The following is a 21,943-nucleotide window of genomic DNA, read 5'->3' on the forward strand; positions in this document are numbered from 1 at the left end:
ACGTGTGCTCCGCCCCCTCTGACGTCACGGGCCGTCCCCGCCGCTGATGCGGTGGCCGGCAGGCTGACCTTGCGCCGCACACACAGGTGAATGTCTTCAATTTGATATTGGCCATTCATTGGCTATCAGACAGATATAACCCTGGAGTTTGTGCAAGAACGCCACCCCTTGAGAAAGACCAGGCGGGTTGAAACGCGCGTTGGGGGCTAGAGGCACACCAGGTAGTATGTCCACCTGTCACACTGTATACAATGTTTAACTCTGCAACCCTTAATCGTGATATGTTATCATACTAGGGGGTATAACCCCCTAGTATATTTAATAAAATATTATATTTAATAAAAATTATGTTTTATTATCATTACCCTTCAGTTTGCTGTATTCTCTTTAGTCTTCAGTTTAAAATGGTTATACTCGGGTCGACTTATACTCAAGTATAATTTATGCCAAACTGTATAGGGCACGTAGACAGATATAATATTTCATGTGCCTGTGCAGAATAGTGGACTCCCCCCTTTTTTGTCAGTAATAGAAATGTCTGTCGGTCCTTGGTGGTTGACATCAATGACTGCTCTTTGTAAGAGCATAGCTCTCATCTTCTTATAACAAAGCATATTGGTCTTTCCAGAAAGACCAGCTAATATCATACATCCAATCTTGGGGTAGAATGCTTAAAGCCGAACAGTAAAACCTGATCTTGTCCAGAAACATATGTTATGGCCAGTTAACTGCGGAGTAGCTCTTGCCTTGTATTTGGGCCCACTTAGATCTGTGACCCAGGATTAACATGAAACCAGAGTAAACCTTTCCTGTTCTAGTCAGTTCAAGTGCATGAAAAATGAGAGAACATTATTAGAGCCTTTTAAATACTTTAAGGAAAGATAAAGTTTACATACATCTCATTAGTATTTGGTACCATTGCTCTCCAAATGTATGATTTGGGTCAAGCATTTTGGATATCCTTTGGTACCACTAGCTTTTCAGAATAGTTTGTAGGAATTGGGTCCCATTCCTCCGGAGCCATGTTTGTGGATTGCCTTGCTCAAACCTTCCTTTTCAGCTTTGCCCAAGCTTTATCTTCCTTGCTGTCTTGAGAGGTTGCTTCAATATTACCATATAATATTCTTTCCTCATGATGCCATCTATATAGTGACTTCCACCATTCTCTCCTGCAGCAAAACAAGATGCTGCCACCACCGTGTATTAGTTGGGAGGGCGTTTTCACTATTGCAAACTTCTCCATTTTAATCTTAACTTCTCCAGTTTAATTTTGGTTTTGTTAGATCACATGACAGGTCTCCAAAAATTAAGGTCTACGGTCCAGTATGCATTTGGTTTTCTTTTGGAGTATTGGATTCTTCCTGGCAGTGGCCTTTCAGCTCATGTTGATATAGTACTTGTTTCACTGTGGATAATTCACACGCTTACCAGCTTCCCGACAGAATCTTCACAAGGTCTTTTACTTTTGTTCTTGGGTTGATAAACATGAAATCATCATATAGTAATCTTAGTGTATGTAAACTTTTGGACTTTGCATAAAGTAATAAAATTGCTTTAAAAATTATATCTCATTATCCAGGAAAGGTTTATTCTGATTTTATGTCCATAAACCATTAATGCAGCGGCTGCAGGCCCACAGGAGAAATCTTCAGTGGCCCAGTGTGAGCTAAACCAGGACCGATTTGTCTGAGCAGCCTCACTATAGTGACATGCAGAGATCCCATGTTACGCACCAGCAGGTGGACCGCAGACCAGGACTTGTGCTTGCTAGCGACCTTGCCTTGCAGATCACATAAACGTGTTGTACCTTGATTGCAAGATTCTTCTGATGCAGGGTTCTAGAAACTATAGATCCCAAGCTAAATGTTTGAGGGTTTCAGTACTACCAGAGCACACAGGTTTGTCCACTTTCCAACCTCTTTTAGGACAGGATTGAGAGTTCATGTCAACATATAAAATATACCGATTGATGAGAACTAGGACTTTATTTTATTAAAGAAAAAATGTAAGATTAACATTTCTAAATAAATATACACAAAATAAACATTATATAACAAAATTGGTTTTTGCTTAGCTGATGATTGAAAAGAAATATTGAGGTCCTAAAAATATAAATAGATATTTTTTTTTTTAGGAGTCAGACTCGATGTGTGGACTTTTTGTAACTTTAGGTATAACAAATATGGAGTGAATCATTGTGATATGGAGGTGTGCCAAACACGCACATAACGGAACCAGCACACAAAACAGGAAAGTGCACAAGAAAAATATGAAAAACACAAGAGAACAGCAAGCAGCAAAAGAGATAAAGTGTCAAAACTCGAACATTAAACACTGTTTGGAAAACACACAAGAAAATAAACTGAAGAAGGGTGGACCTATAAATATAAACGGATCATGGCCACCAGTGCCTAGGACAGGTAACATGAAAACCCACAGTTTTGTTTATATTACTATGTGTCTTCCTGTGGTTGCTAATGTGTTTCATAAAACGCATGACGAAAGGAAAGCAGACCTGGACATACAAAATACAATTTCACAAATGTTGCACGTATGTGAATAGACCCTGTTATATGAATGTGCGCTTCGTAGTTCACTTAAAAAGGCATCAAACTGAGCAATTCTGGGATACTAACCTCAAGAATGTCTAAGTTGCAGATAGCAACATTGTATTCTTCTCGAGAATAGCTTCCTAATCTATGCATTTAAAATATGTTCTTTAGATCCAAAGATAAAGATTCTCTGATAAATTACAAGTGAATTCCTCCCATGTGATTTTAAAGTGTAACCGTAATAAATGCTATTCTGTGGCCAGGACCAGGCAAAAGTAAAAAACATGCAGGAACGCAGAACACTAGACACAGAACCGTGCTCAGAAATTTAGAACTGGACTCTGTTCACATCTGTGTAGGTCAATTCTGTAATAAGAGCCAAACATAAAAAACACTAATGCTGGATCAATGCTGTAAAATGGACTCCTAAATGTGTTTGGTTTCTGTCCAATACTGAAAAAATAGCACAGAATTCTGCAAAGTCTGTACTATTTTTTGGGAGCCTTCAACACAGATGTGAACAAAGCCCCATATATTTGGTTGCAAATTCATAGGCATAGGTTATATATCGGTATGCAAGTACCAGTTTAAAGGGTTTTTCCTAGAAAAGTAAAATGTGGCATTGAACAAGAGAGGACCACTGACATCTAGATTGATGTAGTGTCAGTTATGTGTGCTATTCAGACAGTGGTAAAGACCACCAGTTCTTGATATCTCCGAGTTAAAGACATCTCAAGTGGCTGGCATGTCACTCCCCAACTTGGCAGTATTCCTGTATTGGGTGTATGCACAGCGCATGTATCAATGGCTTTTAACTTGCACAAGATTTGCTGCCAAATGAAAAGGCTAGAATGGAGGGGGTCTAAGGAACAGAGTCACTTCCTTTCTGTGGCTGCTGGTTACAGTAATGGAGTAACTCTTCACTGATCACTATATAGCACATATAGTACTTAGTCCTCTCATCTGTTAACTTTTTTTTTAACTTGGAAAATCCTATAACAATTTACTTGCAAAGTAAAAGCAGAAGAGATGCAAATCTTAACACTACACTTTTTCTATGTTTATGGTCCACTCCTGGTTTTGGCCTATAGATACAAAAATAGGATAAAATACATCTAAAAGGTGACCCAAGTAGGACAACCCCTGCACAAGTGTACAGTTAGTGTTTATGGAGATCTGTACGTTTAGGGTGGTTTCACACAGAACATCTTTTAGAAAAAAAGCAGCTCACGTTTTTTGTAGTGATTTTACGTGCCACACATACAAAAAATGGGACAAAGATTCTGATATTGGCATCACAACTTACAGTGGCTTATATTTCTAAACAACGCTGCATGTGAAGTCACGCTAATGTTTTATCCTTTCAAGACGGATCAAGACTTTCAAGGCCACAAACTGACGGTGTCTACTTTGGTTGCAGTGTACTGTGCTCCTTTATAATTGATTCTATCCTATGAGAAATTAATAGCTTATTTGATCACTTGAACCCACGTGAGGGAAGTTCTCTGTAATTCCTTTAAGCCTGTCTGAGGCACATCATGACATTCAAAGATGAACTCCCCATCCAATTCGAAGAAGTATGTGGGCATCTTCCTTGAAGTTTGCTATAAAACTGATAATATAAGCCATTGCTGTATAAATGATTTAAGGCAGATGATGGAAGCCTGTATTATAGATGTCCTATTACTACTTAAGTCTCCAGCACTACTCATCGTATGCGGTTTTATAAAATTTCTTTCCCCTTGCGTAAGTGCTTTTGGATGTTAAAGGCACATGGACAATGTTCCATAGAATTATCATCACCAACGATGGTGAGCAGGAACACATCAGTCCTTATAAACATGGCAGAAAATATCTCAATGATAAGAAATCACTTTCCGGTAGAAAAATATTTCTGGAAAGCATTGTTAGAAAAAAAGCCAAGAGATGATTTCCTGACGTATGGCAAATTAGATATTCTCCAGTATCCAGTCATCATTAGAAATAGTAGGTACTGATAGAGTGAGGTTTCCTTCAGAGTCCTCTCTGGCACCTTTATGAAGGGCGCCGGCTTCTTGATAATATTCTTCCTCTTCATCAAAATATCCATTTTCCATGGCGTATGAACAGTCGGCACTGGAGGCTGCCTGGCAAGCACCTTTATATTCCTGGATGGATTCATAGAGTGAATACAGCTGACAAAGGAGAGACATGTCAAGTTGTCTCAGCCCGACCTGAGGAGAGAAAACAAAGAAATTCATAAAAAGCTCCAGAATACATATATTAAATTTGATTTGCTTTGGTTGTTAGGCTACATTCACATGGCCGTTAGGGGGGGCATATATACGCCGTTTATATGCCCCCCGCTCACCCCTTCCTCCTCTCCCTGGCGCTGACGTGTGCCCACCGTACTACGGTACAGCGGGCACATGTGTGTGCGAATATAGCCTAAGGCTGCTTTTATACATGAAATTGTTGGCCAAACCTACCCATCGCCTAAATGTCTTGACTCTCCCATCGATGGGCTAATATTCAACTACACACATATAAAGCTCTATTTACTTATAGGAAATATTGTATCAATTTTTTTACACAATGCCTTGCGTTACATTCATTTCATGTGACCAGGGCAATGTAATTCAAGGCCCTATACCCTTAACATTGGAAAAATGTACCCCATTTATCAGAGGCTGCTTTGATTTAATGTGATCTTTGCAAATGTAAAGGGTATATGACCATAGATGTAATCACCGTGGTCACATGACATAAGCTGCTGAATAGTGAGGAGACATAAGGCATCGGGAGGAGTAGATGGAAGAGGCTGACACACTCCTGATGCCAGTTAATACAATTTAAAGGTGATTTAAAAGGGAAACAATTTTTGGATAAAAGAAGGGCATTAGTTAGTTGCTAGGGCTATATAGGAACCTATCACTAGCTGCTTATTTAAAAATGTGATGACTGGTTCCCTTTAAGACAACCACACAAAAAAAATCCATATTGATTTCTTAGCTGTAGAGCAGTTTTTCACTGCTATACATTTCTCAATAGCTCTTAATAACCAGTGCCCACATCCAACCAGACAATGACATCAATAATTAATGTACAGACTTCTGGTCTGATCTACTAAATACTAAAGATTAAGATAAAAGCCTTTTATCAAAAAATCAAATTAATTCTGACAGAAAACTCATTAAGAATGTATCTCCATCTTAATATATCCAAAAAGAAAGCCCCACACACAACCCCTATGGCTTGGCAACGATCATCCGTACTAAACGTTTATATTCATCTCTATGTTCTCTGTGTTTGTCTTGTTTGCTAATGCAGATCTATTCCTCCTGATCCGAAATTGTGGTGAGACACGGTCATATGTAGGTCTCCATATGTTGTAGTGACCTGAAGGTATCGTGCACATTTCCATCATATTCTGTGACTGTGAAAACCTCTTTAAGAAGAGGCACACTTGGAGAATGTTTGGGTGAAAACACCGCAATTTTTTTTCACTTGGCAAAATAAAATCTTGTGGTTGTTTAGTAACTGCCCGGCAATGGATTAGACAGAAATAAGGAACAAGTGTCTGACCATGGAGGAGGTCTTCCCCCCCCTGGAGACCTCCGCCAATCTCTGAATAGAAAGGAGCGACATTCAGGTGTGTACGCCGCCACTCCTGACAATGGGGGCAATTTATTGTGCAGGGGACACCAGTCTTCAGGCTCTTTATACATCTTTTATGCCACAAGTTTTTGTACATTTTGTGCCCCAGTTGCCACTTTTGGTGAAAGTAAGCAGAAAGGAGAAATACACAGTACTATACAGAATCGCCATAGAAAAAAGTCACATATGCCTGGCATTCCAGAGGAGAGACCTTAATACCCATAGCTTATAGCTGGGGGAGAGGTCATATCACTACTTCAGTATCTGTGTTCTGCATGACTGTGCTGGAGGAAGCTGGGCTGTTAACATATTTTCTTTGTAGAGGCGTTACTTTATTTTTCTGCAGAATGTCACAATTGACCTCTGTAAACCAAAAGCGCCCGGCTGTATAAAAAAAAAAAAAAAAAAATCATTCCTCTCCACAAAATAACCTGCTTGTGGGACCTCGGGTGTACCTTATATGTAAGGGAATTATATGGTTAGAAATTTTCTTTTTATCCATATTGCAATTTTTTTTTAAAGAAATAAATACACATATACACATATATTTTCATAATAATAATAAATAAAACAATGTTTTTTCCCCCCACCAGTTGTAGGGCTTGGATCCAGTCCTCCCCAATGCTGGTAAGCGTCTGTATGCACCAGCAATGAATCATATAATGCAGGGGCCAGTGACAGGTCAAGAAGATGACATCGTTGTATATACAACGATGAGGACCACAGGGGTGCTGTAAGAAGGGGGGGGGGAGGAATCTGCTAAGTAATCTCTACCTATTCCCAACACTTGCTCATTTAAAACATAACTCAAACAATCTAGTATTTGTGGCAAACAACTGCTTCATGAGAACGTGAGGAAGGTCTGGTCTCTCCCCCTTAGGGTTGCGTTACACTTCCCCTACACCCAATGTACGCTAAGTAGAACAAGTAGCAGATGGGATGATTTCAAATCTTCATCTATAAATGTACATCATCACATGTTTGTTCTATAGAACGCAGTAGTCTTGCGCCTGTCCGGCACGCCGCAATCACTCAGTAACGTAGGACATAATATATGGGCATTCCCACACGTTGTCTCAACAAAACATACTTAAAGGCTCCAAAGGCGACAATAACAGGACATATCCCATTATTTATCCTTCTCTATGGTAAAACAATTAGGTCACGTATTCTGCGGATATCCTATGGTTTTACTGAAAGCAGCTCACTTAACTTTCACAATACATCTGTCCAGGAACTCCAGAGCAAATGTGCAAATTCTGTCAATGAAAACCTTCCCAGGATATGATTGTGGATCACTTCAACACCCCATTAACCACACGCTATAATCACACTATGGAGCTTTCTCCTTGCTGGATACCTTCAGATGGGACAACTTACAGTACGAATCAAGAATATAACTAGATTGTTCATCACACTTCTAATTAAATACTGGGATTTTAATGAGCCATGTGCAATGGATGTGTCACTCTCATCCCCAATTATATGGGTGGCACTTTGTAGTCTTCAGCTGTTATAGATCTGGCACATATGCTGTGCATAAGAGCCATGTATATAAATAGCAGATCCTGTTTCTCAATCTTCTTACTCTAAGTCTCAGGCCCTGGGCTTGACAGCAATCCGTGAACAATAGATCTACCTTTACGTTAATGAAATGATTCATGTGTCCTCGTGATGCTTAATACAAGGAGCTAGGCCATGGACTTACTATTTTAGGCTAAGACCTTTATCCATCTAGATTGCTTGTTAGTATCCTAAAGCTAATCTGAGAAGCGAAAAAGCCACAAAGTAACAAAAGAACTTCTTGTGTGCAGAGTAAAGGGAAACTTCAGCAGAGAAAGAATTTATCATAGCTTGTGCACCAGTTTTCCTGTATACAAGGCATGGAAAACATCTGGCCAGGATGTTGCCAGGAATTGCTACTTTTTTTTTTCTGAGGACAGGACGCTCCCACCTGCATTTTCCTATAGCTTGTACTAGGATTCGGGCGCAGGCTATGGTAGAATTCTTTGTAAGGGCGAACCCTGGCGTAGAGTTCACCCAGGCACCCTGATTAGCATTTCAAGTGCATTGTTTGCCAATGAGGGAGGAGGGGGTGTTGATCAAGACTGGCACGCAATAAGCCCAGTTGTGATAAATTCTCCTGAAGTTTTTTCTCTAAGATCTCTACAACCCAGTGCACTACAATTGTTGCAGCCACAATTTGCTTATAATTACAACAAAAGGATTTTACCATTTAGGTTATAGGAGACTAGACAAGACATACACATCACAGAAAAGCAAGTGGTAAATCTCTAGCATTTAGGCTACATTCACACGGCCGTATGGGGGACGTATATACAGTCGACATATATACGCCGTATATACGTCCCCCATAGACGCCAATGGGCTCACAAAGCCGTACGGGATGTTGCTGCACACATGCTCACCCCCTCCTCCTCTCCCCAGCGCCGACATGTGCCCGCCGTGCTACAGTACAGCAGGCACACGTCATGTGAATGTAGCCTTACAGCAGCAAAGAAATGGGTATCAAAAAAAAAAAAAAATTTAAAACAAAATAAAACTCATCCACACATAATGCATATTGGATGTCAATAGGTTCTTATGTTAAAACAACTGCTACTGTTCAGTATTTGGAGATCTGTAGGCTACTCTTTGGCAATCAGGTATATGATGGTGTATATATACATCTGATAGGTCTCATCCACAAGATATCCACAGTGAAAATTGACCTGTGGTGCAGATTTTTTGCAGACCTATAGGATTTGATAGAGATGGAAGAAAGATACAGGATGTAGACTAAGGTTATCTGCACATATTGTGGATTGTTATGTGGATAATTTGCATCTAATACACACAATTTGTTGTGCGATTTGCAAGCGGATTTGTGGACCTTGTGTTTTTGTGCATTTTCTTATGTGGATTTTTGGCTTGCGTTTTTTTTCCGTCATCCCATTTGGCTGAAGGAATTCTGCATGAAAACTGCATGTTGATGCAGATTTTCAGACTCCCACAGACTTCAAAGAAAAAAAAGTTGAATAGGGGTGTTTGTATATATTCAAAATATATAAGAGGAGCATGCACAGTGTAACACATCCTAACACTTAATACGAATATATATATATATATATATATATATATATATATATATATATATATATATATATATTTTGTCTGTATATAATGTGATTAAATTTTTTTAATATAAAGAATTCCAAATGTTATTACTTTAGTGAAATACAAATACCAACAATGATACTACTTGTGGACAAATAGGACATCCTAGTATTAGCACCACAAGACCTGTAGACCATACAATCACAATCAGCTACTAAATGTAGCCCTTTTATAGTTGTCAGTTATCACAGAAGACATGTGTTGCCTGTAAATAAATAGTGAAGGGTTAACTCACCATTTCTTTCCTTAGTAAAGCCAGCGCTGCGTCTAAGTTTGGCGGCTTCGGGTGAGCTTGAGAGCTGCCACTTGAACCTCCACGGCTTAGGTCATCTTGAATGCGAGACTTCTGTGCGTAGACTCTCTCCAGGTCTCTCCAGCCTGACCCCCCACTTGAGTTTAGCAGACCACTAAGGCTCTTTGGCAGTGGAGGCAAGCCCTCCATGCATGGGGTCAGCGGAGCAACAGCTGTGTGGGAACTCATCACGTGGACTCGGAAGATAGCAGCAACTGAGCCAAGAAGTCTTCCTACAGAATTACAAACATTGTTAAATATTACAAGCATTACAATTACATCACATCATGGTCATTGTACTTAAGAGATGACTTATAGGGGTCTCCTGGGCTCAAGAAATTAATAACTTATCCCTAGAATATTAGATCAATGGGGGTCCAACACATGGCATCAATTGGCTGTCCTCAGCTCCCCAAAGCTTTATAATCTGTTAGAATTCTGTTGTAAGAGAAAATCACTATGATTTCAAAAACATCTGTATTTATGTCAATTATGCAGTTTCTGAGAAATTCTCATTTAAACCATATGATAATGAGGCAGTAGGTGCACCCAGGTCTTGTCCTCAGCACCTATAGCAATGCAGTTCCAGTTTGCAGCACTGCCCTCCGCATCAGATAAGCAGGAGTTTCGTCTTGCGAGACGCATGGGGTGACACTGGAAGAATATGGTTTTCAGTGAAAATATCAGTGCTCTACCTGCCTCATTACCATGCGGATTAAACTGAGGGTATATTGGAAATGGCACAATAGAAATAATTAGGGTATATTGGAAATCACAGTACATTTCTCTGCAACATGCTGTCAACTATATCCAGATTACCCCTAAAGTGTCATAAAAGGCGGAGAAATGCCCTGCTGGAATAACCAAAATCTGGCCTTTTTGATGTTCTTTATTACTAAGTACATCATCATCAACTTCTGCTGAAGGCATCTTATGGTAATGTACTAGCCCTGTACTAGATTCCCTTTAAAAGGTGTTTTTGTATTTTTTATAAGGATGTTGTCAAGGTAAAATGTCTCTACCGCCATACTGACTGACTACAGTATATACTGCGCCGGGCTGAAAACAGTCCCATTTGTTGTTTACACTCATTTCTTTATAAATGATGCTGTTTTTGGATTGAGCCCCCTTCCTTAAGCTGGCCATAGACATAGCTGTTAACAAAACTAGTGTCCAGCTCCCTCATAAACACTTATTACAGTAAGTAGAGGGAGATATGAAGCTGCCAGACAACAAATTAAATTAGATTCCCATTTTCCAGCACTAGACGACTACCATGCATAGCCCCTAACTGGGGGAGGGATTAGGGTTGGGGGCACTGTATACAAAACTCAGGTTGCCACTCCCATGAGCAGTCAGGCTACCCATGCCTCATCCGCACACACACGGGTAACATCATTCATGCCAGAATTTAGGGTCATATGCATGTTCTACACATAGCATTGAGATCATTTATGAATATTAATAAGATTACACAGAACTCTGCACTATAAAGGCACATGCTCGTGACAAGGTCTGTATTTTCTTACACCTAGTACATGTCACCATATAATTTACAATTGCTCATTCACAAGACTGATGATTCTAGTGCCCCGTGCAGAAGCTGAGTACGTGAGCCACAAAATATGGAGAAAATCCTATTCCTTTTAGAATCTACATTGACAGGTATGTGCAGTGCTCATGTGCCAGTGACACATGGGTGACACAGATGGTTCATGGGATGGCACAATGTATAACACTATGTGAGGTGTCCATCTTACCTAACAGAGAGGTGGCAGTGTAGGTGGGTGTAGGGGGTTTCAAGAACAGCTTCAGGTAATGTTAACAATTATAAGCAGAACTATCCTGTTCCTGTCATTGTGTGCAGCCAATAAGGTAACTAGTAGCCGGCTGTTACACACAGCGGCCGAGATACCCGCATCAGGACCATAGGGCCGGCACCACTTCCGCAGTGGATGATCTGTCACTCATCTATATAGTAAAGGAAAGGAACAAAATCTGGCAGATAGACGGTCATTCCACCAAAAAGAGATTAGACCACATACAAGCAATGCCGTGTATAAATTACTGATCATAAAGTAATGTCTACACGAGTTGTATGAAGAGCCCCATCACCTACAAAGATATTCTGCGGCTCGCCCTCCATAGAACAGAACGACAGACACATTAATAATTAATGCACCGTCTGTCCAGCGTTGCGATACAGTAAAGCATATTACAGCAATACTCCGGCCGCGCTCCCCTTCTACGACAATTCTGCATACTAAAGAGTAGACCATGAAAAAGCAATTCCCCAGATCAGAGGCCAATACAGCTCCAGACAAGGAGCCAGCGCTCTGCTGCTCATTACCAGGAATCTGAGTCACGTAAGGTTAATATAAGAGCACTAACCTCACGGGTGGGATAACGTAACATCTGGGGAATATCACTGCTCCTCAAGACACTGCAGCCTTTTATTACTGGCAAACACACCACAGACTCCTTCTGCCGGCTGGATCCAGGCGTCATGATCAGATTATCATAAGAACTGGGTCGTCCGCAACAGGCAAACACACACAATATATATACATATACATACATCATAAGGATGACAGAGCAAGATTTTCGGATTAGGAGTAAAGACCTCCATAGACATTAGGTAACCCTGATGACCATCTTATATGTTAGGAGTCTCATGACGGATGAGGAGAATAGAGATTTATGTTACATTTCAGCAAATGGTCACGGTGGTTAAGACCTCCTAAAATTATTGTTTTCATAAAGGATTTAAAACTGAATTTTGTGCCCTGGTGGAAACTTCCTTTAAGCCCCGGGCTACACAGTGACTTGTGGCTTTGGTGGCTTCCACATGGAGAAGGTGGCTGTGGTACCAGCTAGAAGCTAAGCACAGGGTGTCAGTGAGTAGATCTTGATGACCATCTTTGTCACCCAGTCACATGTCATTGTGTAGCCCTGGCATTACTACTACACATTAGGGGGGTCATGCCCTTCTATGGTCAGTGTAAGAGCATTACACAGTGTGACCGGGCAGCACGTGGTGGCGCTGTCTGTCACATGCGCACCCCTAGTAGTGTGACCCAGGGGACAGGATCCCCCCCAACACACACAATAGACGGCGGGAGGGCTCGGTGCCTGATATAATACACTCACAGCTCCTGCAGCACACGGCGGCGGCTTCGTGTTAGATCGTGCGGAAGAGGAGCCTCTAGGTGTGAGCCGTCATGTCCCGGGCTCCTCCGTGCAGTGTGCGCTCCCGGGCCGGCGGTGTGCTGTGTACACAGGGAGCCGCTGCTGATGTGTGATGGGGGAGGGCGCGCCGTGCTCTGCTCCTCAGCCCTGCTGGTGGGAGGGGCTGTAGCTGTGCTGCAGGGGGAGGGGGCGGGGACCAGGGCTGTGCACTCACTATACAGCTCGTAACCTCAGTGCTTAGAGAGAGCTCCGCTCATAACGGGCCACAGACACGCCCCTCAGATATAGGCCACACCTCCAAATCATGCTCCTACAAACTGCCAGAGTGTACCAGGGTCTAACCTATGTATACACACAGAATAGTAATACTGGATGTAATACACAGCTAAAACAATGACTGGTGGTCAGTAAAGAAACAGTACATACACAGTACTGTCATACAGTGCTCAAGTTCCACCAATACTGCACAAGTGGTAGCAGTACACAGTGCATACATGTAATAGTATCACACATATAATACTATCACACAGTGCACAAGTGGTAGCAATACACAGTGCATACATGTAATAGTATCACACATATAATACTATCACACAGTGCACAAGTGGTAGCAATACACAGTGCATACATGTAATAGTATCACACATATAATACTATCACACAGTGCACAAGTGGTAGCAATACACAGTGCATGCATGTAATAGTATCACACATATAATACTATCACACAGTGCACAAGTGGTAGCAATACACAGTGCATGCATGTAATAGTATCACACATATAATACTATCACACAGTGCACAAGTGGTAGCAATACACAGTGCATGCATGTAATAGTATCACACATATAATACTATCACACAGTGCACAAGTGGTAGCAATACACAGTGCATACATGTAATAGTATCACACATATAATACTATCACACAGTGCACAAGTGGTAGCAATACACAGTGCATACATGTAATAGTATCACACATATAATACTATCACACAGTGCACAAGTGGTAGCAATACACAGTGCATGCATGTAATAGTATCACACATATAATACTATCACACAGTGCACAAGTGGTAGCAATACACAGTGCATACATGTAATAGTATCACACATATAATACTATCACACAGTGCACAAGTGGTAGCAATACACAGTGCATACATGTAATAGTATCACACATATAATACTATCACACAGTGCACAAGTGGTAGCAATACACAGTGCATGCATATAATAGTATCACACATATAATACTATCACACAGTGCACAAGTGGTAGCAATACACAGTGCATACATGTAATAGTATCACACATATAATACTATCACACAGTGCACAAGTAGTAGCAATACACAGTGCATACATGTAATAGTATCACACATATAATACTATCACACAGTGCACAAGTAGTAGCAATACACAGTGCATACATGTAATAGTATCACATATATAATACTATCACACAGTGCACAAGTGGTAGCAATACACAGTGCATACATGTAATAGTATCACACATATAATACTATCACACAGTGCACAAGTGGTAGCAATACACAGTGCATACATGTAATAGTATCACACATATAATACTATCACACAGTGCACAAGTGGTAGCAATACACAGTGCATACATGTAATAGTATCACACATATAATACTATCACACAGTGCACAAGTAGTAGCAATACACAGTGCATACATGTAATAGTATCACACATATAATACTATCACACAGTGCACAAGTGGTAGCAATACACAGTGCATGCATATAATAGTATCACACATATAATACTATCACACAGTGCACAAGTGGTAGCAATACACAGTGCATACATGTAATAGTATCACACATATAATACTATCACACAGTGCACAAGTGGTAGCAATACACAGTGCATACATGTAATAGTATCACACATATAATACTATCACACAGTGCACAAGTGGTAGCAATACACAGTGCACACATGTAATAGTATCACACATATAATACTATTACACAGTGCACAAGTGGTAGCAATACACAGTGCATACATGTAATAGTATCACACATATAATACTATCACACAGTGCACAAGTGGTAGCAATACACAGTGCATACATGTAATAGTATCACACATATAATACTATCACACAGTGCACAAGTGGTAGCAATACACAGTGCACACATGTAATAGTATCACACATATAATACTATTACACAGTGCACAAGTGGTAGCAGTACACAGTGCATACATGTAATAGTATCACACATATAATACTATCACACAGTGCACAAGTGGTAGCAATACACAGTGCATACATGTAATAGTATCACACATATAATACTATCACACAGTGCACAAGTGGTAGCAATACACAGTGCATGCATGTAATAGTATCACACATATAATACTATCACACAGTGCACAAGTGGTAGCAATACACAGTGCATACATGTAATAGTATCACACATATAATACTATTACACAGTGCACAAGTGGTAGCAATACACAGTGCATACATGTAATAGTATCACACATATAATACTATCACACAGTGCACAAGTGGTAGCAATACACAGTGCATACATGTAATAGTATCACACATATAATACTATAACACAGTGCACAAGTGGTAGCAATACACAGTGCACACATGTAATAGTATCACACATATAATACTATTACACAGTGCACAAGTGGTAGCAGTACACAGTGCATACATGTAATAGTATCACACATATAATACTATCACACAGTGCACAAGTGGTAGCAATACACAGTGCATACATGTAATAGTATCACACATATAATACTATCACACAGTGCACAAGTGGTAGCAATACACAGTGCATGCATGTAATAGTATCACACATATAATACTATCACACAGTGCACAAGTGGTAGCAATACACAGTGCATACATGTAATAGTATCACACATATAATACTATCACACAGTGCACAAGTGGTAGCAATACACAGTGCATACATGTAATAGTATCACACATATAATACTATCACACAGTGCACAAGTGGTAGCAATACACAGTGCATACATGTAATAGTATCACACATATAATACTATCACACAGTGCACAAGTGGTAGCAATACACAGTGCATACATGTAATAGTATCACACATATAATACTATCACACAGTGCACAAGTGGTAGCAATACACAGTGCATACATGTAATAGTATCACACATATAATACTATAACACAGTGCACAAGTGGTAGCAATACACAGTGCACACATGTAATAGTATCACACATATAATACTATTACACAGTGCACAAGTGGTAGCAGTACACAGTGCACACATGTAATAGTATCACACATATAATACTATCACACAGTGCACAAGTGGTAGCAATACACAGTGCATACATGTAATAGTATCACACATATAATACTATCACACAGTGCACAAGTGGTAGCAATACACAGTGCATGCATGTAATAGTATCACACATATAATACTATCACACAGTGCACAAGTGGTAGCAATACACAGTGCATACATGTAATAGTATCACACATATAATACTATCACACAGTGCACAAGTGGTAGCAATACACAGTGCATACATATAATAGTATCACACATATAATACTATTACACAGTGCACAAGTGGTAGCAATACACAGTGCATACATGTAATAGTATCACACATATAATACTATTACACAGTGCACAAGTGGTAGCAATACACAGTGCATACATGTAATAGTATCACACATATAATACTATCACACAGTGCACAAGTGGTAGCAATACACAGTGCATGCATATAATAGTATCACACATATAATACTATCACACAGTGCACAAGTGGTAGCAATACACAGTGCATACATGTAATAGTATCACACATATAATACTATCACACAGTGCACAAGTAGTAGCAATACACAGTGCATACATGTAATAGTATCACACATATAATACTATCACACAGTGCACAAGTAGTAGCAATACACAGTGCATACATGTAATAGTATCACACATATAATACTATCACACAGTGCACAAGTGGTAGCAATACACAGTGCATACATGTAATAGTATCACACATATAATACTATCACACAGTGCACAAGTGGTAGCAATACACAGTGCATACATGTAATAGTATCACACATATAATACTATCACACAGTGCACAAGTGGTAGCAATACACAGTGCATACATGTAATAGTATCACACATATAATACTATCACACAGTGCACAAGTAGTAGCAATACACAGTGCATACATGTAATAGTATCACACATATAATACTATCACACAGTGCACAAGTGGTAGCAATACACAGTGCATGCATATAATAGTATCACACATATAATACTATCACACAGTGCACAAGTGGTAGCAATACACAGTGCATACATGTAATAGTATCACACATATAATACTATCACACAGTGCACAAGTAGTAGCAATACACAGTGCATACATGTAATAGTATCACACATATAATACTATCACACAGTGCACAAGTGGTAGCAATACACAGTGCATACATGTAATAGTATCACACATATAATACTATCACACAGTGCACAAGTGGTAGCAATACACAGTGCATACATGTAATAGTATCACACATATAATACTATCACACAGTGCACAAGTGGTAGCAATACACAGTGCATACATGTAATAGTATCACACATATAATACTATCACACAGTGCACAAGTGGTAGCAATACACAGTGCATACATGTAATAGTATCACACATATAATACTATCACACAGTGCACAAGTGGTAGCAATACACAGTGCATACATGTAATAGTATCACACATATAATACTATAACACAGTGCACAAGTGGTAGCAATACACAGTGCATACATGTAATAGTATCACACATATAATACTATCATACAGTGCACAAGTGGTAGCAATACACAGTGCATACATGTAATAGTATCACACATATAATACTATCACACAGTGCACAAGTGGTAGCAATACACAGTGCATACATGTAATAGTATCACACATATAATACTATCACACCGTGCACAAGTAGTAGCAATACACAGTGCATACATGTAATAGTATCACACATATAATACTAACACACAGTGCACAAGTGGTAGCAATACACAGTGCATACATGTAATAGTATCACACATATAATACTATCACACAGTGCACAAGTAGTAGCAATACACAGTGCATACATGTAATAGTATCACACATATAATACTATCACACAGTGCACAAGTGGTAGCAATACACAGTGCATACATGTAATAGTATCACACATATAATACTATCACACAGTGCACAAGTGGTAGCAATACACAGTGCATACATGTAATAGTATCACACATATAGAATTATCACACAGTGCACAAGTGGTAGCAATACACTGTGCATACATGTAATAATGTGTTTGGGTTGCAGTTTGGGCACTCGGCCGCTAAAAGGTTCGCCATCACTGGTCTAGGTTCTTCAAAGTAGCCACATTTTCTTTGATTACTGCTTTGCACACTCTTGGCATTCTCTTGATGAGCTTCAAGAGGTAGTCACCTGAAATGGTCTTCCAACAGTCTTTAAAGAGTTCCCAGAGATGCTTAGCACTTGTTGGCCCTTTTGCCTTCACTCTGCGGTCCAGCTCACCCCAAAACATCTCGATTGGGTTCAGGTCTGGTGACTGTGGGGGCCAGGTCATCTGGTATAGCACCCCATAACTCTCCTTGTTGGTCAAACCTGGAGGTGTGTTTGGGGTCATTATCCTGTTGAAAAATAAATGATGGTCCAACTAAATGCAAAGATGCTGTGGTAACCATGCTGGTTCAGTAGACCTTCAATTTAGAATAAATCCCCAACAGTGTCACCAGCAAATCCCCCCACACTATGACACCTCCTCCTCCATGCTTCACAGTGGGAACCAGGCATGTAGAGTCCATTCATTTACCTTTCTGCATTGCGCAGACACGGTGGTTGGAACCAAAGATCTCAAATTTGGACTCATCAGACCAAAGCACAGATTTCCACTGGTCTAATGTCCATTCCTTGTGTTCTTTAGCCCATGAGGCTGTCATGGAAACACGCCGCCGTCTTTTACATCCCTCCACATGGGAAGGGTTAATACCCACAATCAGAGCTAGCTGCGACTGCAGGTATTAGGCCGCTGTCACATGTTCAGCTAGCATTGCGCTCATAGGCGACACTAGTGCACAGGGGGCGGGCCGCGGCCCGAACCTATATGCATTTCCAGGGAAACGCATGCGATCAGTAACCAGTCCCCCTTTATCTTGTATTGTTTAAATGCAAGATACCGGGTCCTGGTAATCAATCGCATGCATTTCCATGGAAATCCATATGCGATCAGGCCAAGGCCTGCCCCCTGTGCGCTAGCGTTGCGTTCATAACGTGTGATCACCCACCCCCCTTAGCAGAGGGTGTTTGCTGCAATATGCAGCAAATTACACCTCTGTGAGCACTCGTCATCCAGCCTCCGCACCTCTGCGCTGTACATGTATGGCGAAAACCATGAAGGGGTTAAAAAAGTTACTAATAGGTAATTAAACGCCTTTTTCCGTCTTTCCGAAGGGATTTTTTACAAGTTGGTACTTGGGCACAGGCACTTTCTGATAATGTCAGTGATGCTGCTGAATATATTATACAATAACATATGTTATTCGAATTTCCTTGGCGGGCCTAGACATTTTGTCAAGGTTTGTGTATTGAGCCTGGACTGTTTGTAGCATTGTTATTTTATGTAGGTGTGCAGAATGATCCGACTCTTGTTTTAATTTTATTTTCCCTTGCATTCTGGAGACTTCTTTGTGACATTTTGCAGTATCTTCCAGACAAAAGAAAACTGTGAGGGCGCGTTCACACGTTCCGCTAGTGTCGCGTTCATAACACGACACTAGTACACAGGGGGTGGGGCTCGGGCCGAAACGCATATGCAATCGCCCCAAGCCCCATCCCCTGTGCGCTAGCGTCGCATCACGACGACACTAGCGGAACATGTGAGCGCGCCCTGATAAATGTCTCCGTGGTGCCTGTCTCCAATTGAAAGGGTTTCAGTGTAAATGCATCTGTAAGTGGGTAAAACTCATCTAGGTTAGTAGATTTTGTTTTAGGGTGCGTTCACACATTCAGTTTTTCAGATGCAGTTTTTGATGTCCAAACCAGGGTTGGGTTAAAAAAAAGAGGAGGAGCGGTTTCCCTGAATTATGTTGGCAACAATTGTGATCCACACCTGCTTTCAGCTTCAAAAGCAGCATATAAAAAATTGAATGTTTGAACACACTCTCAGGGCGCGTTCACACGTTGCGTTTTGACCTGCGTTTTCATTGCGTTTGAAACGCATAGACAACAGCTGAGGAGAGGTGATTTGCCTAATTACATCGCTGCTAACATTTCCGTTTACAAAACACATCGTAAACACGATGTTAACATATGCGTTAACAAAGCGTTAACGCATGTGTTTTGTTAACGCATGGGTTAACATTGCGTTTACAAGCCTAAACGGTAATGTAATTAGGCAAATTACCTCACATCAGCTGTTGTATATGCGTTTCAAACGCAATGAAAACGCAACCAAAACGCAACGTGCGTTCATAACACGACGCTAGCGCACAGTGGGCGGGGCTCGGGCCGATCGCATATGCGTTTCCTGGGAAACGCATGCGATTAATAACCCGATCGCATGCGTTTCTCTGGAAACGCATATGCGATCGCCCCAAACTCCGCCCCCTGAGTGCTAGCGTCGCGTTATGAACGCAGCGCTAGCAGAACGTGTGAACGCGCCCTGAGGGTGTGTTCCCACATTCAATTTTTGTGATGCAGTTTTTGAAGCAAAAAGTAGGTGTGGAGCATAAGGCCGCGGTCACACGTACCGCTAGGCATCCGTTCATAGCGCAACACTAGCACACAGGGGGCGGTCCTCTGCCCGAACGCACATGCGTTTCCTGAGAAACGCATGCTATCGGCTTATCAATCGGAGATCGGCATGTGCACTCGGGCCGAGGACCTCCCCCTGTGCGCTAGCGTCGCGTTATGACAGACGCCTAGGGGTACGTGTGACCGTGGCCTAATGGGTAAGTACATATAATTGAGAGGCACTATTCCTGCTTTTTTTTTTTTCAGAACTCCACTCCTGGTTTGGACATCCAAAACTCAGAAGGATATACTATCTCTTGTCTCTGCTTTCATTGAGGGATCATTCACACGATGCGTTGCGTGACGTTTTTTGATGCGCTTCAACCTTGATCACATGTTGAAGTAACATTGCGTTTCCATTGCATCTAAATTCAACATGTGATCAAGCCTGAAGCATTTTGAATGTGACAAAAAGCATAAAAAAACAGGACGCAACACATCTTATGAAAGCACCCTCAGGGCGCGTTCACACGTTGCGTTTTGACCTGCGTTTTCATTGCGTTTGAAACACATATACAACAGCTGAGGAGGGGTGATTTGCCTAATTACATCACTGTTAACATTTCCGTTTACAAAATGCATTGTAAACGCGATGTTAACGCATGCGTTAACAACGCGTTCACGCATGCGTTTTGTTAACGCATGCATTAACATTGCGTTTACAAATGTAAACGGTAATGTAATTAGGCAAATCACCTCTCATCAGCTGTTGTATATGCGGTTCAAACGTGTGAACGCACCCTCAAAGAAAGCAGAGACAAGAGATATTATATCCTCCTGATGGTGGTTCTCAGCTGTAACCATGTGTGACAAGAGGGTGTTGTCCTGCTGAATGACCAGTTTGCTAAATAATCTCTACAGGGGATTGCCTACAGCTGCTGCCTGCCTGCAACATCCTGCAAACAGAGGATCCTTCTGGAGGACAAACAAACATATGCCTGGTATTTATCCCAGTCACACACTCCAGGCACTGCCATTACTGCTGCTTGTTTGTTTTGTGCTTATTTAACCTATTAATTAATTTTTGTTTACATGTAGTTATTAGGCCGACGTTTTGAACCCGTTTTTGTGCCGTTTTTAAGCAGTCCGTTAAAAAACGCATCCGTTTTTAACCAATTTTAATTAAGATAATTGGTAAAACCGGTCAAAAACAGATATGTTTTCAAAAAACACCAGCATTTTTTAACAGACTAC

At 40.7% G+C, this 21,943-nt stretch overlaps 2 protein-coding genes and 1 long non-coding RNA gene across 5 annotated transcripts in view; 2 read left to right on the forward strand and 1 right to left on the reverse strand.

The window, feature by feature from the left end:
• ARV1 (ARV1 homolog, fatty acid homeostasis modulator) overlaps positions 1-2,812 on the forward strand; it is a 42,391-nt gene extending 39,579 nt beyond the window's left edge. The window contains exon 6 of the mRNA XM_072140878.1: positions 2,135-2,812. Within this exon, the coding sequence (XP_071996979.1) occupies positions 2,135-2,229 (95 nt within the window). The 3' untranslated portion in view covers positions 2,230-2,812. The remainder of the gene's footprint in view (positions 1-2,134) is intronic.
• FAM89A (family with sequence similarity 89 member A) lies at positions 1,967-13,044 on the reverse strand. Of its 2 annotated transcripts, none has more exons than XM_072140883.1 (3): positions 12,808-13,044; positions 9,601-9,890; positions 1,967-4,765 (listed from the first exon to the last, which is right to left on the reverse strand). In XM_072140883.1, the coding sequence occupies exons 2-3, from the start codon at positions 9,844-9,846 to the stop codon at positions 4,502-4,504; spliced, it is 510 nt and encodes a 169-aa protein (XP_071996984.1). In that variant the 5' UTR covers positions 9,847-9,890; positions 12,808-13,044; the 3' UTR covers positions 1,967-4,501. The 2 variants fall into 2 exon arrangements, with proteins under 2 accessions (XP_071996984.1, XP_071996985.1); XM_072140884.1 differs by lacking the exon at positions 12,808-13,044 and adding an exon at positions 12,049-12,169.
• An 8,515-nt stretch (positions 13,045-21,559) lies between these two features.
• The window catches only part of LOC140121389 (uncharacterized), a 308,199-nt gene continuing 307,815 nt past the window's right edge, over positions 21,560-21,943 (forward strand). For both annotated transcript variants that reach the window (XR_011854080.1, XR_011854079.1), the window contains exon 1: positions 21,560-21,690. This is a non-coding gene — a long non-coding RNA (uncharacterized lncRNA). The remainder of the gene's footprint in view (positions 21,691-21,943) is intronic.

Source organism: Engystomops pustulosus, chromosome 3 (genome assembly GCF_040894005.1).
Source record: "Engystomops pustulosus chromosome 3, aEngPut4.maternal, whole genome shotgun sequence".
Taxonomy (NCBI): domain Eukaryota; kingdom Metazoa; phylum Chordata; class Amphibia; order Anura; family Leptodactylidae; genus Engystomops; species Engystomops pustulosus.